Consider the following 21,564-nt stretch of genomic DNA (forward strand, 5'->3'; position numbering starts at 1 on the left):
TGAAGCAAAAATCAACCACTGGAGTTTCAAATGGCTATCGAGAGCAGGGAGATTGACACTAATAAAATCTGTGTTACTAGCCATACCAGTTTTCTGGGCAGCTTTAACATGGGTGCCAAAAGGAGTATTGGAGAAAATAAGGAGAATCTGCAGCAGATTTTTATGGGCAGGATCAAAAGAAAACACGGTTCTTCCTTGGGTTGCCTGGGAGAAAGTGGCGAGGCCAAAAGACTGGGGTGGTTGGGGGATAAAAAGCCTCCCTGACTTCAGACTCTCACTGGCAGCCAAATCAGGGTGGAGACTAATTAAGATGGAAAATCTCTGGACAAGAACGGTAAAAAGAAAATATATTGACCCATCTCCATTGGAAGAGTGGATCAGGAACCCAGTCAAGATCCAAAAGAACGTCTCTGTAATATGGAAAGCAACAGTGGAGTCTTTCAAGGTGATAGAGCAAGGTCTTGCATGGAAGGTTGGGAATGGAGAAAAGGTAAAGATAGGGAAGGATCCTTGGGTAGGATGCAACGAAAACTATGTCCTCCCTCCTGGCCTAGTTCAGCAATTAGAAGAAAAAGGTATTCTCTTCTTAAGTCAAGTGGAAAAGCCGGGTTTTTCAACCATTTGGGGACAAGCATGGAAGAGTGAAGAAGACTTAGAGCTAGAGCATAGATGGTGGAACGAATGGAGAGCTTTTATCCAGGAACTTTCCAGATCCAATGTAAGGCTGAACGACAGGCAGAATGAGTTAATATGGGCACATGCAGACTCGGGGGAATATGCACCAAAGAGTGGCTACAAATTCCTCATGTCCAGGAAAGGATGGGGAGATCCGGAATGGTGGTCGAAATAGCTATGGAAACTTAAAAGCCCTCCAAAGTCAAAAATCCTTTTCTGGTGCATTCTAAAAAGTAAAATCCCAACTTGGGACATTCTGCAGTCCAGATTTATGTACGGGCCAGGGAGATGCACTTTATGCAAACTGGAAGCTGAATCCATAAATCACCTCTTCCTAAAGTGCCCAGAAACTCTTAAGATTTGGGGAGAGGCAGGAAATATCCTGAACAAAAAGCTAGAATGGGAAGGTGAAAATATGCAAGAAGCATGGAAGAAGTGGTGGCATTCATTTCCAAATGGGAACATGCGCAATCTTCCTTTAATCATCAGCTGGGGGGTATGGATAGCCAGGAACAGAAGCATCTTCCAGGATAAAGAAACCCCAGTGACCATCACAGCAATCCAAAGCATTTCAATCTATTCCAGTATCCCAGAACCTAAGGAAACCCATCCCCAAAGAAGCGTCCCAGAAGTTCATATAACAGAAGGATTCCCTTGGGCTTTCTTCGACGGAGCATCTCAAGACAATAAAGCAGGAGCAGGCTTAGTCATTTTAGAAAACTCAACTCACATTCTTAAAGCTTCTGTAGGTTTAGGAACAGGTTCAAACAACTATGCAGAAATGCTCGCCCTGAAATTCCTTCTATGCTGGCTTATTCAAAGGCACACTCTCACAATTCAGATCTTCGGAGATTCCCAAAATGTGATCAGATGGGTAAACGGTCAAAGCACATGCAGTAATCAAGTCTTAAAACAAATCCTGGAGGAAATTCAGATATTAAAATCATATTTTAACAGCTTCTCTCTATGTCACATTTTCAGGGAAAGGAATGATACAGCGGACAAGCTTTCTAAAGACGGTCTACAGCAGGTTTTGGGCAGCTGGAAAATCCTAGAGGATAACCAAGGACAAATCAGAAGGACCGAACAGCCTCCTCATGATCTTTTTTTCTGAATTTCAGGCAGCTCTTTTTTGTCTTTCCTTTTCATATAAAAATCTAAAACTTTTTTCTCTCATATGCAAAAAATCAGACTCTTTAAGCTACGGCAAAATGACAATTATATATAACTATTATGTTTATGTAACGGGTTGTTTTCCTCTCTGTTGAGGAGACCCGGTTTTGTTGGACAATCGTTGTGGACAGTTTTTAGTTTTTTCAAGTTTTTCAGTCAAAAGGAACCTTAGTTCCGGACAAAACAAGAAAAGAAGATGAATCATGGATAGTTTGCCTAATAAGGGAAACTGGTCTCAAGCAAAAGGCAGCAAATTTTTTTGTAAAACAGACAAAATAGTCACACAGGATGAACAGAGATGCGTCAACATGCGCAATGTAAACTTTTTATTGTCTTAATAAAAAGTTTCTTTTTTTCCTTTGGAAAAAAAAACTCCAATGTATTTATGAGTACATTTTCATAACACACTAATATTAAGAACTGAAATATTATAAATCATAATTTTATAAAGTGAATATTCTAAATACATATTATAAATACACTAATATTAAAAACTCAAATATTATAAATCATAATTTTATATAAATCATAATTTTATAAAGTGAATATTCTAAATACATATTATAAATGCTAATATTATAAATTTTACTATTACAAATAATGTGTAATATAATTTTCTATTCAATGTATTGGATATGTTGTTTGGTTGTTACATTAATGTTAATAATAACACTAACATAAATAATTAATAACACTAACATAAATATTAACATTATTTAATAATAATTTTAACATTATTTAATATTTAATATTAATTCCAATATTATAATTCTTATATATTAAACTGGTAATATTAAATTTTAGTATTGGAAACTCTAAAATATATAAATTGTAACAATATAAACTATATATAATAAAAACTCAATCTTCTAAATCTAATTTTATAAACCAAAATATTATAAATACTGATATTATAAACCAAATATTAAAAATCCCACTATTTTAAACCATATTTTAATTAAAATAATGTAAAGTGTAATCTCTTGTTTAATGTATATTTAATAGATGTTTTACTTGTTCAAAATTCATTATTGAAAATAGGGTTTGGGTGTTACATTAATATTATTAATAAAATTGATATTAATATTAATACTATTATTTAATATTTAATATTAAATCTAATATTATAAATCTTACATATTAAATTCGTAATATTAAAAGATAATATCATAAATCCTATATTAAAAACTCAATATTATAAACTATAATATTAAACCCAATGTTAAAAACATTAATATTAATTTAACATTACATTATAAATGAAATGTTAAAAACCCCAATATTCACAACCCAAATATCAAAAACTTATATATTATAATGTAATATTATAAACTGTCATATTAAACACCAATATTATAAACCCTATTATTATAAACAATATTTTAAAGAAAAACAATGTAAAGTATAATCTCGAGTGTAATGTATGTTAATTGGGTGTTTTACTTATTGAAAGTTCATTGTTGGAAATGGAGTTTGGGAGTTATAATAATATTACTAATAATATTGATGAAATTAATATTGAAAATAAAATCTAATGATTGATGTTACATTAACGTTAATATTAACATTAACATTAATATTAACACTATTATTTAATATTAATATTATTTTATATTAATATTAACAATATTGAATATTGAATATTGAATATTAAACTAAATAGTATAGACCTTAATATTAATTTTTTTTTTTTTTTTTCTTTTGAAAAATACCCATAATTTTATTCACAAATATGATTCACTTAAAAACCCAAGCATGGTAAACCCTAATATGGTAAACACTAATATTATGAACCATATTTTAATTAAAATCTTCTATTCAATGTATGTGGGTTTAACTTGTTTATAGCTATTGAAAATTCATTATTGGAGATGGGGTCTAGGTGTTAGATAATAACATTATTGTAACTAACATTGATATTAATGATAACCTCAATACCATGTTACATTAATATTAATAATAAAATTAACATTAAAATTAATACTAGTATTTAATATTGACGTAATTTAATACTCATATTAACATTATTTGATATTCAATATTCAATATTAAACTATAATTAAGTGGAGAGGCACATTTTATTTTTTATGCTCACCATAAAATTCACACATAAGTTTTTAAAATCAAAATTCAAAAACTTAAATATTTACTTAATAAAAAATATCATCTCTAATAAAAATAAAAAAAGAAAATATATAAGAATAAAAAATATAATTAATCGTAGAACACTATTTTGAATTTTTAAAATCCTCAGGAAGTAGAATCGAGTAGATAGGCCAAACGCGTCTGTCCCCGAGTTGTAGATCGTAAAAGGTGTTGACTGGAGATTTAACAACCTGTTTACTCACACAATTCTAAATTTTGATTTTGAATTTGAACTACGATCTATGTACCATCAAACTATTTGTTTTTTCCCATATGCTAAATTCATATATACGTTTAAAAATTATTGTCACTCACCATACACATGTAAAAAAAAATTTGGTAATAACCGAGACCATTGTACAAATATATGAGCATATGAATAAATTATCATTCGTTAGTTCTGCATAAACTACTTTTATTATAATCTTGTTATTTGTGACCAGTCCTTAAGTGGGAACTTTATATATGTATTAATCTATCTACGCTATAATTGGTTCATCGATTTGCTCATACAAGTCAACGAAGGCTATGGCTCTAACCTTAATTCCGCCATAGTTCATAGGCGTTTAATTCAGAATTGCCTTATGTAGATCTCGGAATTAAATGGTATGTACGTAAGGGGATTTGTGGCAGTTCAAATCTTAAATGTTTATGGTAATTTCCGTCTGTAAGCGTGCCGGCTGCTTCACCGAGGTAGGCCGAAGCCGCAGCCCCCGTCCGGCTCTGCTACCTCACCAGCTGGCCTGTGAAGCGTCGTCCATCTGGCTTGATGAACGGCTAGGCTCTGACTTGCCATGTGGTCTCTGCATGCTCAGTACACTGTACCGTCCGGCGTTCTCGATCTTACCAGCTCACCGCCTATTCCCGGTTCAATCCTTGGCGATCGAACGGCGGAGGAGGGCCCGCCCAAATCAAGGGCTGCGATTGAACTCTGAGACGGTGAGCACTTTAAATATCTTTCGCATGGTCACTGCTCAGTTTTGTTACTCTTTTAACTACAGAGCGCCTCTGTCTCTCATCCTCCATGGCGCCCAGACTCACGCAGAGCTGCTCATCTTCAAGCAATCGGTTGTGAGCGGATCTGCCTTCCAGCTCCAGCACAGGTAACGGCATGACCTTTGTTCAGGCTTCCCGCTCTACTGTTTTGGTGCTTATGCTCTTTATAGGCTTTTCCTTCGAGTTTGACATATTAGTTCCTCAGCTATGATTCAGCTACACACGTTTACAGTCTCTTCTTAGATTTCTCTTCTACGGGTTTATAGTTATGTCGATACTCTTTAATGTGTCTCAGTTATATGTTTTGCAGGAGGCGAATCGATTGTTAATCCAGCGGTCGAACCAGCTGTTGCTTCCACAGCCGCGGAAATCCCTTCCGACTCTCCGCCAACCCCGTCCAGGTAAGGGTTTACGAGTTAGTTGTTATAACTCAGAGTTTGTGGCTTGATAGCATTCCATGGTAACGACTGAGCCGCTGACCGTCTGGTACAAGTGGTTGGTCTACTACAGCTAGGGATTCTTCCGTCAATCACTGGGTTACCCCATGGAAGACCCTCATGTACCTTGAACGCAGTTGTTTTTATTTAGATGTTGGGTCTCCCCGCCAGCTCTCAGGCGGAAACTCCCATAGAGGCGTGGGGTGACCTATGTTATTCTCTTGGTACTTTCTCAGTATTCTGTTGTTATATGTATATGGATCAGATTTCCTCAGTTTAAACAATGTTTATTTAAATGGCCCGTTCTCAGTTTTAAGTTTAACATATAGTTAACATTGGAGTTTCTTTGGGCGCACAGACCTTCATTTGGTTCTAATGCTGCATGAATATTGTCCTCCGGACTTGCGGCCTTCTCTGCACTTTTGATATGAGTTTTCCTCTTTGAGCACTTGACTCTGCTCGTTTCATTTTCAAAAGTTATATATTTATAATTGTTTTTTTTCCATAGTTACTCTATCTGTGTAAATGTGTACTTTCGATTAAGCCCCGCCGGCTATCAACACTGTAGCCCGTTCTCGGCACTTCCCGTAAGGGTTTGGGGCATCTATTAGTAACTATTGTGCAGGCATGTTGGCCTCGGCCTTCCTTCGCTCTGCGGAGCTTGGGCATATCTGGCCGACGGTCTTGATTTCTTACGGTACCTTCTTTTCTTTCCGTAATAGTTTATACATTCAAGCTGGAACTTAAAATGTGAATGTTTTTCTACTATGAGCTATTCGCTCTACTTTATTAATGGTCGAATGTCTTTTCTTCATATTAATATGTAATATAAATGTTCACTATAGTTCTCGGTTTCATGCACTTTCATACAACTCGCATAAGGGTATTTGTTATTGCTCTGTTTCATCTCTAACTGAAGAATATTGTTTCACAGTAATAATTTGCATGTATTCACAGGTTGTTTACGCTCAGTGTGAGTTTCTAGTTTTGTCTCATCTGTAAGTTATAGAATATGATAACGCAGACATAAATTCCTGTTATGTTCTTCTATACTTAGGTTATGAGGTCTTAGTCGACATATTTGCACTATCATCCTGTGCTTGAAATGACTGGCTCAGGGCTCTGCCAGTTGCGCAGAGATTAGGTACTTCTGTAAAGATGATTTAAATAGTTCCTCATCTCCTTTACTTACATAACAGACAACCGTAGAATAATCACAGAGTTTTTTTTAAAGAAAATTTCTTAGTTGCGGTTAACAAACCGTACTTGGTCAACAGCAAACCTGTTTATAGCACTTATCAACCTCCCGACCATAGGAAGATCCGCCTCGATCCTCCACCCCCAAGCGCTCTCACAGATCTTATACTGACTACAAGAACTCTGGTTATACCAGAGTCACGCTATCTAGTCCTAACCAGACGTAGCGGATTTCAGGAAGACTTTCACTTCCAGGCACTGGCTATCTCATCCCTACCAGTCATAGCTCTCTTTCATCTTTTGCCATCTGATCCTAACCAGACTTGGCATTCCCCTTTTCCTCTGGGGTCTCAACTGTCTCATGGAGGTAGTTAGGTTTTCCCCTTGTTTCAACTACCTCAACAGTTTTTCTTTTAATCAACAATTGGTCACACACTTAATTAAACAGTGATAGCACAATTAATTATCATAGAAAATTAATAGTAATAACAACAAAGTTATTATAATTTACCCAACAGGGTTTATGGTTCACAATTAAATTACTGTTTTACTTAATATTACCGCTTCACTAGGAGTATTACATCTCCCCCTCCTGAAGCTCAACATCGTCCCGATGTTGCGGTTCACCCAGAAACAAACCAGGGTAAGCTTCTCTCATACTCTGCTCATCTTCCCAGGTGGCCTCCTCTGGGCCAAAGTGCTGCCACTGCACTTTAACCTGGTAGATGACCCTTTTCCGCAGCTCGACTCTTCTCCGATCTAATATGTTCACTGGCTCGACCAGGAACTCTCCTTCCGGTTCCACCTGAAACACATAATATTCAGGTTAGCCTTTTTTCCAACATTTCTTTTGTTATTTATGTTATTTTCACAGCATCCCCTTACCTGAATGTCTTGCCAACTTATTATGTGTCTAGGGTCATAAACATATTTCTTTAAAACAGATACATGGAAAACATTATGAACCCGGATATGGCTGGGTAGGGCTAGCTGATAAGCTACCGGCCCTACTCGTGCTAAAATCTGGAAGGGTCCACAAAAACGAGGTGCCAATTTGGCACATGTATTCCATTGGAGAGTACTTTTCCTTGCTCGGATTCTGACATATACATGCTCGCCCACCTCATATTCTTTAAAGGTTCTTTTTCGATCTGCAAAACTTTTTTGCCTGTCCTGAGCTGTTTTTAAATTAGCTCAGACTCTCTTGACCATGGCTTCCATCTCCTCCAACATTTCTGGGCCCAGCATGAGTTTGTCTTCTGGTCCACTCCAACTGGATGGCGTACGGCACTTCCGGCCGTAAAGTGCCTCAAATGGACTCATCCGCAAGGATGCATGATATCCATTGTTATAGGCAAATTCCACAAGGTGTAAGTACTCCTCCCATCGGTTAGGTTGTTGCATCACATAAGTCCTCAACATGTCCTCCACTACCTGATTCACCCGTTCAGTTTGCCCATCAGTTTGTGGGTGATAGGCAGTGCTGAAATTCAATTGAGTTCCCAGACCTTCAAACAAGGTCTTCCAAAAGACCGATGTGAATTTAACATCGCGGTCGGATACTATAGTTTTTGGCAGCCCGTGGAGTTTGAATACGTTCTGCATGAAAATATTTGCGATTTGAGCTGCACGATATGTAGATTGAACCGGTATGAAGTGCGCTGATTTGCTGAGCTTGTCTACCACAACCATTATAGAGTCATTGTTCTTTTTGGACTTTGGCAACCCCGTAATAAAATCCATAGTAATAGTCTCCCATTTCCATTCTGGTATGGGTAAAGGCTGTAGTAAACCCGCAGGGTGTTGATGTTCAGCCTTAACCTGTTGACATTCTAAGCATCGCGCCAGATATTCCACCACATCTCTTTTCATGCCCGGCCAATGATACTCCTTCCGCAGCGAAGTAATTAATTTTTGATAGCCCGGATGTCCCGCATAAGGGCTTTTGTGATATTCATCCAAAATCTTTTCTTTAAGACTGCTCTGATTGGGTACATAAATTCTGTTCTGGTAACACAGAATTCCAGCTGCATTCAAATTGTACCCTTGTTGTATTATGTGAGTATTCAAATTCTGCACCAGCTGTTTCTTTTGCAAGTAAATTCGATCTTGTGCAGCAGCCTCTTTAATTTCTTTGTCAAGGGTGGACCGTCCTTCACTAATACCAATTTCGTAAATACAATGCACTTTTCGACTCAGTGCATCAGCTACCCGGTTCTCTTTTCCTTTCAGGTGCTTAATTTCAAAGTCGAAATTCCCCAAAAAGTCCACCCACCTGGCTTGCCTAGCATTCAAGGTCGGTTGACTAAAGTAGCTAGTTAAACTGTGGTGATCGGTCATTAGCAAGAATTTTCTTCCCAACAGGTAATGGCGCCACATCTTCAACGCATGAATCACTGCAGTTAATTCCAGATCATAGGCAGAATATTTCTGCTCATGCTCTTTCAATTTTTTGGATTCGTATGCAATCACTTTCCCTTCTTGCATTAGCAGCCCTCCAACACCTTCTTTGCTTGCATTTGTGCAAACAACATATTCCTTTTCTGGGTCTGCAATACTTAGCACGGGTGCAGTGGTGAGTAAGTTTTTGAGCTGTTCAAAGCTTCGTTGACAATCTGCTGTCCACTTGAATATCTTTCCCTTCTTTTGCAAAGAGGTGATGGGATATGCAACCCTGGAAAAACCTTCCACAAACCGTCGGTAATATCTAGCCAGCCCCATGAAAGATCTGATATCTGCCACGTCCTTGGGTATTGGCCATTCCATTATAGTTTTGATCTTTTCGGGGTCCACAACTATGCCTTCTTTTGTAATGATGTGTCCCAAATACTGGATCTGTTCTTTATAAAATTCACATTTGCTAAATTTACCATATAGCTGATGCTCCCGTAGTGTTTGCAACACTATTCTGAGGTGCTCTTCATGCTCTTTAATATTCCGGGAGTATATAAGTATATCATCAATAAAGATTAACACGAATTTGTCTAGGTACTGATGAAATACCTTGTTCATCAAACACATAAATGTTGCAGGTGCATTGGTCAACCCAAATGGCAGTACCACGAACTCATAGTGCCCATAACGAGTTCGAAAAGCTGTTTTGGCTATGTCCTCATCCTTAATTCTGACCTGATGATAGCCCGACCTCAAGTCAATCTTTGAGAAGATTGTCGCCCCCTTCACCTGATCAAACAGCTCATCGATGCGGGGTAGTGGATACTTGTTTTTGACTGTCAATTTATTCAGCTGTCTGTAATCTATGCACATACGGAGAGTTCCATCTTTTTTCCTAACAAACAACACAGGGGCTCCCCAGGGGGATACGCTGGGACGAATATACTTTTTGTCCAATAATTCTTGCAGCTGCATCTTTACCTTAGTTAATTCCGACACACTCATCCGGTATGGTGCTCGAGATACTGGGGCTGTACCGGGTATCAATTCTATGGTGAAATCCAAATCTCTTTTGGGTGGCAGCCCTGGTATTTCTTCTGGAAACACATTTGCAAAATCTCGCACAACTGGTATACTTTCCACGGTCATACTTCCGTCTTCAGATCTGGCATACCCCACTTGCACTGCATATATCTGACATTTCTTCCTGACACTTTTAACCAGCTATGAAGTCGTGATGGGTCGAACCTGAACTGGTTTTTGAATACCTTGAAATTCCTTTTCTTTTCCCAGTTCATCGCGATAAGAGATTGTTTTTATCTTGCAGTTTATTACAGACCATCGCTTTTCCAGCCAATCCATTTCTATTAGCACATCGTAGGAACCAAGAGGGAGTACATTCAATTCTGTTATTATTGTCTGCCCGGCTAACTTTAAGGGACAGTTGCTGACCTTAGCCAGCACCCGTCTTTTGGCCCCAGTGGCAAGCTGTACCAACCAGGGATTCTTAAACTTAACAGTTTGTAAACTACAGCTTTCCACAATTTTGGGACTTACGTAGCTTAAAGTAGCTCCTGGGTCTACTAAAATGGAAACAGTTCGATCAAGGATCTTACCTTCAAATTCTATCATCGTTGGCTGGTAATCTGCTTGTCGATCCTCGAGTGCGGCATTTATTCTGGGTATGGACCGAGCCACGTCTCCCACTGTGGAAGCTTCATAGACCTGGGATACCTGATCACTTTCCTTCCGGTGAGGGCAATTTGTAATATAATGAGGTCCGCCACAACCCCAGCACTGAACTGGTGGCCTAACCGTGCCCTCATTGTCAGCTCTAACCAGCTGTTCACTGTATTTAGATTCAGCAGGTGGCTTAAGTTTGATCTGATTTCTGGATGGATTTTTATTGCTGTTCCCTTTCGAGAATCCCTTGGAAAGATTGCTTCGAGTTCCCTTAACTCCTATGGCCATCCTACTGCCCTTTTTATCGGTCCAGCGTCTTCCAGTATTTTCCCCTTTCTGTTTGTTCTGCTGATAACATAATCTAGCCTTCCGAATTGCTTCATCCATCGTTTTCGGATTATCAAATTCGATTCTTTCTCGCATAGCCTGAGGTAGGCTACTAACAAACCGCTGCACCTTCGCTTTTTCCTCCCTAATATATGGTACATAGCGAAGCAGAGATGTGAATTTAGTTATGAACTCATCTATGGTCTGCTGTCCCAGCCGCAGATCATGAAACTCTCGTGCTTTCTCATCATAGAAGCGTTCCGTTAGGTACTTTTCTTTGAAATATCTTTGAAAAGTCTCCCAAGTCACATCTTGCTCACTTACTCCCCACACCATCTTGACTTCTTCCCACCATAGTGTAGCCTTGGCCTGCAGCTGGAAGATGGCCAATCGTGCCTTAAGATGGTGATCATACTCGTAGACTTGAAAATACTTATTCATATTGATTAACCAAGCCTCTGCAGCTTCTTCTGATTCCCCATCGAAATGAGGTGGTTTAATCTTCCGGAACTCCCCTTGTAGTTCTATCCGTGGTTTCTTGGGAGTTTGATGTTCAGAAGCGTTAACAGACTTTTCTCCTCGTGTTTCCGCCCTTTCCTCTGTTTCCTCCTGTTCAGTGTGATAGCTCTGTTCATCTGATACCCGGATCTGTTCAGGTCTAGGATGAGACCTTTGTTGATGTTGCTGCTTATCGGATAAACTTTTCAGAATTCTCTCTTGTTCCATGTTTAGTCTTGCGTTGTCCTCACGCAAACGAGCCATTTCATCCTTCAGCTCCTGAACTGTCTTTAATATTGCCAAGTCAGTGTTGCGACCTTCCTCCCCCAGCTGCACCCATATCTCAGGATTTCCCTGAGGGTGGGCAATATGATCTGGTCGACCCGTACCTTCGTGAGGAGCGCTACTAGTTCTCCTCATCTTGCTGTCACCTGAACAGAATTAACTCACTTTAACAGAGAAATTTTTATTTTTATTTTTTTATTTCGATATAATCCTTACTGGCTTGACATGAGACTATTCTATACTACTGTTTCTATTAAAATTAGCCCGAGGTCCAGAGTTGTAAACTGGGCTCTGATACCACTTTTCACTCACCATACACATGTAAAAAAAAATATGGTAATAACCGAGACCATTGTACAAATATATGAGCATATGAATAAATTATCATTCGTTAGTTCTGCATAAACTACTTTTATTATAATCTTGTTATTTGTGACCATTCCTTAAGTGGGAAATTTATATATGTATTAATCTGTCTACGCTATAATTGGTTCATCGATTTGCTAAATAAAAGTCAACGAAGGCTATGGCTCTAACCTTAATTCCGCCATAGTTCATAGGCGTTTAATTCAGAATTGCCTTATGTAGATCTCAGAATTAAATGGTATGTACGTAAGGGGATTTGTGGTAGTTCAAATCTTAAATGTTTATGGTAATTTCCGTCTGTAAGCGTGCCGGCTACTTCACCAAGGTAGGCCGAAGCCGCAGCCCCCGTCCGGCTCTGCTACCTCACCAGCTGGCCTGTGAAGCGTCGTCCATCTGGCTTGATGAACGGCTAGGCTCTGACTTTCCATGTGGTCTCTGCATGCTCTGTACACTGTACCGTCTGGCGTTCTCGATCTCACCAGCTCACCGCCTATTCTCGGTTCAATCCTTGGCGATCGAACGACGGAGGAGGGCCCGCCCAAATCAAGGGCTGCGATTGAACTCTGAGACGGTGAGCACTTTAAATATCTTTCGCATGGTCACTGCTCAGTTTTGTTACTCTTTTAACTACAGAGCGCCTCTGTCTCTCATCCTCCCTGGTGCCTAGACTCACGCAGAGCTGCTCATCTTCAAGCAGTTAGTTGTGAGCGGATCTGCCTTCCAGCTCCAGCACAGGTAACGACATGACCTTTGTTTAGGCTTCCCGCTCTACTGTTTTGGTGCTTATGCTCTTTACAGGCTTTTCTTTCGAGTTTGACATATTAGTTCCTCAGCTATGATTCAGCTACACACGTTTACAGTCTCTTCTTAGATTTCTCTTCTACGGGTTTATAGTTATGCCGATACTCTTTAATGTGTCTCAGTTATATGTTTTGCAGGAGGCGAATCAGTTGTTAATCCAGCGGTCGAACCAGTTGTTGCTTCCACAGCCGCGGAAATCCCTTCCGACTCTCCGCCAACCCCATCCAGGTAAGGGTTTACGAGTTAGTTGTTATAACTCAGAGTTTGTGGCTTGATAGCGTTCCATGGTAACGGCTGAGCCGCTGACCGTCTGGTACAGGAGGTTGGTCTACTACAGCTACGGATTCTTCCGTCAATCACCGGGTTACCCCATGGAAGACCCTCATGTACCTTTGAACGCAGTTGTTTTTATTTAGATGTTGGGTCTCCCCGCCAGCCCTCAGGCGGAAACCCCCATAGAGGCGTGGGGTGACCTATGTTATTCTCTTGGTACTTTCTCAGTATTCTGTTGTTATATGTATATGGATCGGATTTCCTCAGTTTAAACAATGTTTATTTAAATGGCCCGTTCTCAGTTTTAAGTTTAACATATAGTTAACATTGGATTTTATTTGGGCGCACAGACCTTCATTTGGTTCTGATGCTGCATGAATATTGTCCTCCGGACTTGCGGCCTTCTCTGCACTGTTGATATGAGTTTTCCTCTTTGAGCACTTGACTCTGCTCGTTTCATTTTCAAAAGTTATATATTTATAATTGTTTTTTTTCCATAGTTACTCTATCTGTGTAAATGTGTACTTTCGATTAAGCCCCGTCGGCTATCAACACTGTAGCCCGTTCTCGGCGCTTCCTGTAAGGGTTTGGGGCATCTATTAGTAACTATTGTGCAGGCATGTCAGCCTCGGCCTTCCTTCGCTCTGCGGAGCTTGGGCATATCTGGCCGACGGTCTTGATTTCTTACGGTACCTTCTTTTCTTTCCGTAATAGTTTATACATTCAAGCTGGAACTTAAAATGTGAATGTTTTTCTACTGTGAGCTATTCGCTCTGCTTTATTAATGGCCGAATGTCTTTTCTTCATATTAATATGTAATATAAATGTTCACTATAGTTCTCGGTTTCATGCACTTTCATATAACTCGCATAAGGGTATTTGTTATTGCTCTGTTTCATCTCTAACTGAAGAATATGGTTTCACGGTAATACTTTGCATGTATTCACAGGTTGTTTACGCTCAGTGCTAGTTTCTAGTTTTGTCTCATCTGTAAGTTATAGAATATGATAACGCAGACATAAATTCCTGTTATGTTCTTCTATACTTAGGTTATGAGGTCTTAGTCGACATATTTGCACTGTCATCCTGTGTTTGAAATGACCGGCTCCGGGCTCTGCCAGTTGCGCAGAGATTAGGTACTTCTGTAAAGATGATTTAAATAGTTCCTCATCGCCTTTACTTACATAACAGACAACCGTAGAATAATCACACAGTTTTTTTTAAAGAAAATTTCTTAGTTGCGGTTAACAAACCGTACCTGGTCAACAACAAACCTGTTTATAGCACTTATCAACCTCCCGACCGTAGGAAGATCCGCCTCGATCCTCCACCCCCAAGCGCTCTCGCAGATCTTATACTGACTGCAAGCACTCTGGTTACACCAGAGTCACGCTATCTGGTCCTAACCAGACGTAGCGGATTTCAGGAAGACTTTCACTTCCAGGCACTGGCTATCTGGTCCCTACCAGACATAGCTCTCTTTCATCTTTTGCCATCTGATCCTAACCAGACTTGGCATTCCCCTTTTCCTCTGGGGTCTCAACTGTCTCATGGAGGTAGTTAGGTTTTCCCCTTGTTTCAACTACCTCAACAGTTTTTCTTTTAATCAACAATTGGTCACACACTTAATTAAACAGTGATAGCACAATTAATTATCATAGCAAATTAATAGTAATAACAACAGAGTTATTATAATTTACCCAAGAGGGTTTATGGTTCACAATTAAATTACTGTTTTACTTAATATTACTGCTTCACTAGGAGTATTACAATTATATTCTAAATAAAAAATAATAATGATATAATAAAAAATTGTTTTAAGTAAATTTTAACATTTCTCAACAAATTAGAATAGTTATACAACTTTTTTTTTTGAAGTTCATAAAATCATTTTAAGCCGCTAAAAATTAGAAATAATTTGGTTTGGAATGAATTTTATATATCTTTTTCACATGGAGTGGTGTCTTACTTTAACTACTCTTTTCATAAAGAAATTGAAACTCAATGTTAGTAGTGTGAGATAAAAAGGGGCTATAAAGAAATTAAGTAATGTGTTAGTAAACTACCAAATCGATGTCCCATGGAATTCCAATTTCACTTACTATTTTTGTAAACTTATTAGTTCAGAAAAGATTAAGCTATATATAATTTAGGTTCCCAATGGGATTTTCAAGGCAATGATTACAATTGTGCATTTAACTTCAATAAATACAATTATAACCTAAATACATTGAGTATACTCTACAAAAATTGAATGAAAGAGGTAGTTAAATAACTAAGGTAATTACACATTCATAATTTCAATTTTAAGTATTGTACAATTTTAGTAACTATTATGCGTATCTTTGGAAAATTTTGAAATTACACATTTTAATTTAAATAAATACAATTACAACAAAAAAAAATAGTAAAGATTTCATTTTCTATCCCAACGTAATTATAGTGAATATACTCTTCAAAGATTAAATGAAAGTGGTAGTTAAATAATTAAGTTAATTGCACACTCATGAATTAAATTTCAAATATTGTAGAATTTTAGTAAACATCATGCTACATAAATTTGAAAATTTTATATTTTTATACATGACCTACTTAACAATCTAGGAAATAAATTAATATTTTGCAAATACAATATAGTATAATATAATTCACAAGATAATTCTATAATTATGAACCAATTATGATTAGAAACTTATTTTTATATATAAATTAAAATGAAAATGTCTCTTAACTACAACATTTCAGTCTATAGTTTCATTTTAATCAAACTTTTAAAAGGATTTCTCATTTATCACTTTCTATTAACCTTGACCCAAAATTTAATCAATCCAAAACATTGAAATACATTTCATAAAACAATATATTCAAAAAATTATTAGAGGAAATATATATTTATAAACATTCAAAATGAACCGCCTCTAAAAAATTTTCATTAAAATGCTATTCAACATCTCTTTCTTATATATATATATATATATATATAGAAAATTAAGATGTGATGAAATAAAAATATAGATTAATTTATTTTACAAAAATGACTTGGTAAGAAATATTAACATGAAAATAATTCACTTAATGAATCCCTTCACTAATTATATATAACAATGCCCTCAATAAACATGTATGGCTTTCTTTATGAGGACTTATTTGTAAGAATTACTAATCCCTCAAATAAATACAATTACAACAAAAAAAAAATAGTGAAGATTTCAATTTCTATCCCAACATAAATATAGTGAATATACTCTACAAAGATTGAATGAAAGGGGTAGTTAAATAATTAAGGTAATTGCACACTCATGATTTCAATTTCAAATATTGTAGAATTTTAGTAAACATCATCCTGATCTTTGACATAAATTTGAAAAGTTTAGATTTTTATACATGACCTACTTAACAATCTAGGAAATAAATTAATATTTTCCAAATATAATATAGTATAATATAATTCACAAGATAATTCTATAATTATGAACCAATTATGATTAGAAACTTATTTTTATCAGATATATAAATTAAAATTAAAATGTCTCTTAACTACAACGTTCAGTCTATAGTTTCATTTTAATCAAACTTTTAACATGATTTCTCATTTATCACTTTCTCTTAACCTTGACCCAAAATTTAATCAATCCAAAACATTGAAATACATTTCATAAAACAATATATTCAAAATATTTATTAGAAGAAATATATATTTATAAACATTAAAAATGAACCGTCTCTAAATTTTTTTCATTAGAATGCTATTCAACATCTATTTCTAATATATATAGAAAATTGAGGTATGATGAAATAAAAATATAGATTAATTTATTTTACAAAAATGGCTTGGTAAGAAATATGAACATGAAAATAATTCACTTAATGAATCCCTTCACTAAATATATATAACAATGCCCTCAATAAACATGTATGGTTTTATTTATGAAGACTTATTGGTAAGAATTACTAATCCCTCACATATATTACGGTGGTTTCAAGAAGTAGATAATTTAGACAATTTGTAAACCTAACAATCATTAAAAAAAATTGAAATACATTATTTCTTCACTTCACAAAATAGACTATAAATTAAAAAAAATCATCAAAATATTTTTGAAGGAAATAAATTATTTCCAACATTTGCAAATAAACAAATTATTTCTGGAGTAATCTAGCAGCAATAAATTATCAAGAATACTCTTCAAGATATATTTAGTAATACCTCCACTAACACTATTAATAATTAATTAGCTATCAAAACTTATGATACCTAGAATCAAATGAAATAGATGTAGAGAATTAGTGCTCTTGAAAATTACAAATCAATTCTTTCTTGCTAAGATGGTCTCCCTTATATCTAATTACTAATAGATAGTTACATTCATTGAAAATATATCTAAAATTACATATATTTAAAATTACAAACATAGAATTGAAAAAACCAATAAATTCAAATATTTATTAGAGGAAAAGATATATTTATAAACATTCAAAAAAATTACATATATTCATAGCTACTAACAAACAATTACATACAACAATATATTCAAAATATTTATTATAGGAATAGATATATTAATAAACATTAAAAATACATTATCTCTTAAAACATTCAAGAAAATATTATTCAAGATCAATCTTGAGGATGTATACGCAATGGATATGTGAATAATTTAGAGAATTCATTAACATAGCCACTCATTAAATGAAATTAAAAAATATATTTTTTCTCGACTTTACAAAACTAAGTAGAGATTTTAAAAAATTAACAAAATTTTCTTAAACAAATCAATTATTTAAAATATTTGCAAAGAAACAAATTATTTCAAGAGTAATATTGAGGTTGTAAATTATTAAAATTAAATTTTAGGATACATTTAGTAATACTTAGAGGGGCTGCAAAAATAATTAATTAACTGTCAAGAGTTAAGATACCTAGAGTTAATTGCAATAGATGTATTGAAATAGAACCTAAATGAAATAGGTGTGCAAAATCAATCCTCCTACAATGTGAAATCTATAATGTTCATATTAATTCTTGATAAGATGGTCTCCCTTCTTTATCACCAACTCATTACTAACATACAATTGCATATATTCAAAATTACTAAAAAGCATTCGTAGTCAACAATAATTTTAAACTATTTATTAGAGGAAAAGGCATATTTACAAACATTCAAAACGATTACATATATTTAAAACTACTAATAGAAAATTACGTACAATAATATATTCAAAATATCAATTACAAGAAAAAATATATTTATAAACATAAAAAACAAATAGCTTCCCAATTGTTTTTACCAAAGTTCTATTCAAGATATATTTTTAACATATATAGAAAAATGGTGATGTGATAATTGTTTGGAGAAGAAGATAGTTTAGAGAATTTGTAAAATTTACCACTCATTTAAAAAAAAAAAAAAAAAAATTTCTTGACTTTGCAAAACAAACTATAGATAAAAAAATATTAATCATAACATTCTTGAAAGAAATCAATTATTTCAAACGTTTGCAAAGAAACAAATTATTTCAAGAATAATCTTCAGGATGTACATTATTAAAAATATGTTTCAAGCTATATTTAGTAATATCTAGAGGGACACTATTAAGAATTAGTTAGTTGTCAAAAGATGTGATACCTATATTTTTTTTTTGGTGTAAGCTTGATAGTACTTCCTTTTTCTATTAATTTTCCATAAATAGGTAGTAAAATATGTCTATCAAAGTACTTTTGGTGGCCTCAATCTTCCCGTAGGAAACTGGGTCTCTTGGCCACCGATCCGCATCAAAAGCTATCCAATATGTAAACAGTTTAATTCTTATCATCTAGAGTACGTTTGCTGCTATATCTACTATATATTTCATACTTGAAAAGTAAATGCTATTTGACATAATAACAAAATTTAACTATCTGTATCTATGCTTCAATCATCTAATGATTCTACTGGAGATGACTCTTTCGCACTTGACCCAGGTGCTTCACTCTGTGTTGAAAATGGAAACAAGAAATGCTAAAAATATAAATGCTATAAATAGCATCTCAGGTAACAGTGTTGGATATAGCAACAAGGAATGATAAAATAGAAATGTTAAAAATATCATTCCTATAAACAACATTTCGGGATACATTCCAATTTTAGTTAGTCCCTAAACTAAAATTGAGAATTAAAATTCAAATTTGATCTTAGTAGCTATTTGAAAAATTATTAATTAATTCATCTTGAGTTACTTAGTCATAGAAAATCAAAATGAAGTCTATGTGAAGACATGCAACAGTTTCTCCTTTGATTGAGGAAGTTATCCCTTGATTAAAGGAGATCAGGATGAGTTGTACTTTGAGTTGTAATTAGTTAGCTCAGTTAACTGAGTTAATTCCAATTAGATTAGTTCCAACAACTTGTGGAATTAATTGTGAGTTCAGTTAGTTAATGCATGCATGCATGTAACTGTTGCAATTCAGATAACTAAATATTCTCTCATAAATAAGTCATGCATGTCAGTTCAGTTAGAGAGCCCAGTTGAGATTAGATGATGGGACATTGTACTATCAGTTGGAGGATTTTTCCTATATAGGAAACTCATCCATGCAGAAGGAATTATCTCCTTCAGGATTGTGTAGTTACTTCTAAGTTTAATGAGTAGTGTGAGAGGCCAATTCACACACGTGGCAGCATTGGACCCCAAGAGAAACTACACAAGGAAATAGGAGGCTTGGAGAGCAGAGGATAAGGTTTGTGAGAAGCCTTTGACTGACTATGAGAAACAGAGGGATTGTACTAATATTTGGATAGCTTCTGAGCTAAAGCTTTGTGTAATCCGGACATATTTCCAGTTGTATGATAATATAGAGATCGAGGTATTTAGTTTATGCTTTCCCCAGAGTATTCTTCTGTGTTCGTGTGTGATTGCTCTCTCATTCTCAGTTATATGTGTTTTATTTGATCTTTGCTCATATTCGATTAAGCTTCCACAAGTTAGTTGTAGAAGTAGATCTTGTATTTTGCTTTAGTATATTGATTAATCTGTTAATCTACAGTGGGAATTTATACACTTTGCAATAGTGTCTGGATCTGCTTTTCCATTCTCTTCAAGCAGAGGTTTCGACGATATTGCTACATTTGAACTAACTAGATTTCCTTTTGGAGATCTTTTAAGATTGGTTCTTCTTGCCTGTCCACTTCTAGCTCTTCCCTGTCCTTGTAAGTTATCATTTCTTTGGCCAGAAGGTTTTTCATTACCCAATATTGCTAGATGGTCCGCCTAAACAATGTTTGGCGACCTCGAGTATGACCTAGATCTTGAATTATTGGCTCCCAATTTGCTATTGGGATTTCTTCATTTTCTATATTGGAATTTAACTCCCCTTCCCATTCTGCTATTACTGCTTTTACTTCTGTCGAGGTTCCTACATAGTAGGCATTGATTAAATTATGCATACTTTCTTGTCTGATTCTTCTTCCCCTTTTTATTTGTGGTTTTCTCGTTGATGCCTCTGGGCCTTTCATTTTATGTTCTATATTTTCTCCCTCTCTTCTACTCCATTTTCATTCCTGCTGCATGCCTTCTTTTACCATCTTTTTTTGCTTCCATTTCCTACAATCCCTGCACTCTTGCAGCCTTTCCTGTTTAAATTGTCAGAGCTTCGGGGCGTGGTGAACATTGTAATTAATATTACTAGTAATGTGAACCAGTAATAAATCAATAAAATCAAGAATAATTTTATCCATAGTGTTCTTCCATTGCTTTTTGGTCTGTGTTTTGGCCTTATCATCTCAATTTTTTGTGTTTACAGCCACTCCGTTACAGCCTCGCTCCTTGGCTATATGCCCCCCTTAATTCCCATTCCCCAGGGTCTCCCCAAGTGACCCCCTCCTCGCTCATGGTCTAGTAGGCTAGAGGTTTTATTACTGTCTTTAGGGGAGCTGAGCCTTTTCAGCCATTCCACCACTAGGATGGACCCCCTCTTCTCTTTTCTATATTGCAGCTTCCCTAAAATGCCATCACTACTGAGGGACTTCCCAGCCTTCTCTTTCTCCTTCCTTGCACTACCCTTTTTTTCTAGAGTTAGCCCTTTCCTAACCCACTATTCTAGTTTTCTATCCCCTTCTTGAGAGTTTCCCACCTGACTCCATGATATCCTCCCTTGGCTTTTTTTCCAATTCCAGTTCCTAGCAGTATTCCCTCCGAGGTCCTAGGGGAAAAAACTCCCCTGAGAGCTTGTAGAGGCCCCCAGGCCTTTCCTCTGCTGAATTATGTAATGGTTCCTCCTGGTAAGCTTTCTTTTGTTTTCCCCAAGTTCAGTTTCCCCCCAGGCCTCTCACAGTAC

The 21,564-nt window shown here is 35.9% G+C and overlaps 1 protein-coding gene across 1 annotated transcript; it reads left to right on the forward strand.

Moving 5' to 3' along the window:
* The first annotated feature begins 4,644 nt into the window (after positions 1-4,644).
* Positions 4,645-13,655, forward strand: LOC149239411 (uncharacterized). Its single transcript, XM_089369850.1, has 5 exons — positions 4,645-4,932; positions 4,995-5,096; positions 5,300-5,390; positions 13,115-13,205; positions 13,297-13,655. The coding sequence occupies exons 1-5, from the start codon at positions 4,645-4,647 to the stop codon at positions 13,391-13,393; spliced, it is 669 nt and encodes a 222-aa protein (XP_089225976.1). The 3' UTR covers positions 13,394-13,655.
* The last annotated feature ends 7,909 nt before the right edge of the window (positions 13,656-21,564 follow it).

This window comes from Pinus tabuliformis, chromosome 8 (genome assembly GCF_031772625.1).
Source record: "Pinus tabuliformis cultivar Carrire ecotype Pingquan chromosome 8, CPIR1, whole genome shotgun sequence".
In the NCBI taxonomy this organism is placed as follows: domain Eukaryota; kingdom Viridiplantae; phylum Streptophyta; class Pinopsida; order Pinales; family Pinaceae; genus Pinus; species Pinus tabuliformis.

Bases quoted from the DNA above. Each gene is read 5' to 3' on its own strand.
- LOC149239411 (XM_089369850.1), top strand. From the start codon at position 4,645: ATGGTAATTTCCGTCTGTAAGCGTGCCGGCTGCTTCACCGAGGTAGGC. The intron at 5,097-5,299 runs GTAACGGCATGA...TATGTTTTGCAG, and splicing joins GCCTTCCAGCTCCAGCACAG to GAGGCGAATCGATTGTTAAT. The intron at 5,391-13,114 runs GTAAGGGTTTAC...TATGTTTTGCAG, and splicing joins TCTCCGCCAACCCCGTCCAG to GAGGCGAATCAGTTGTTAAT.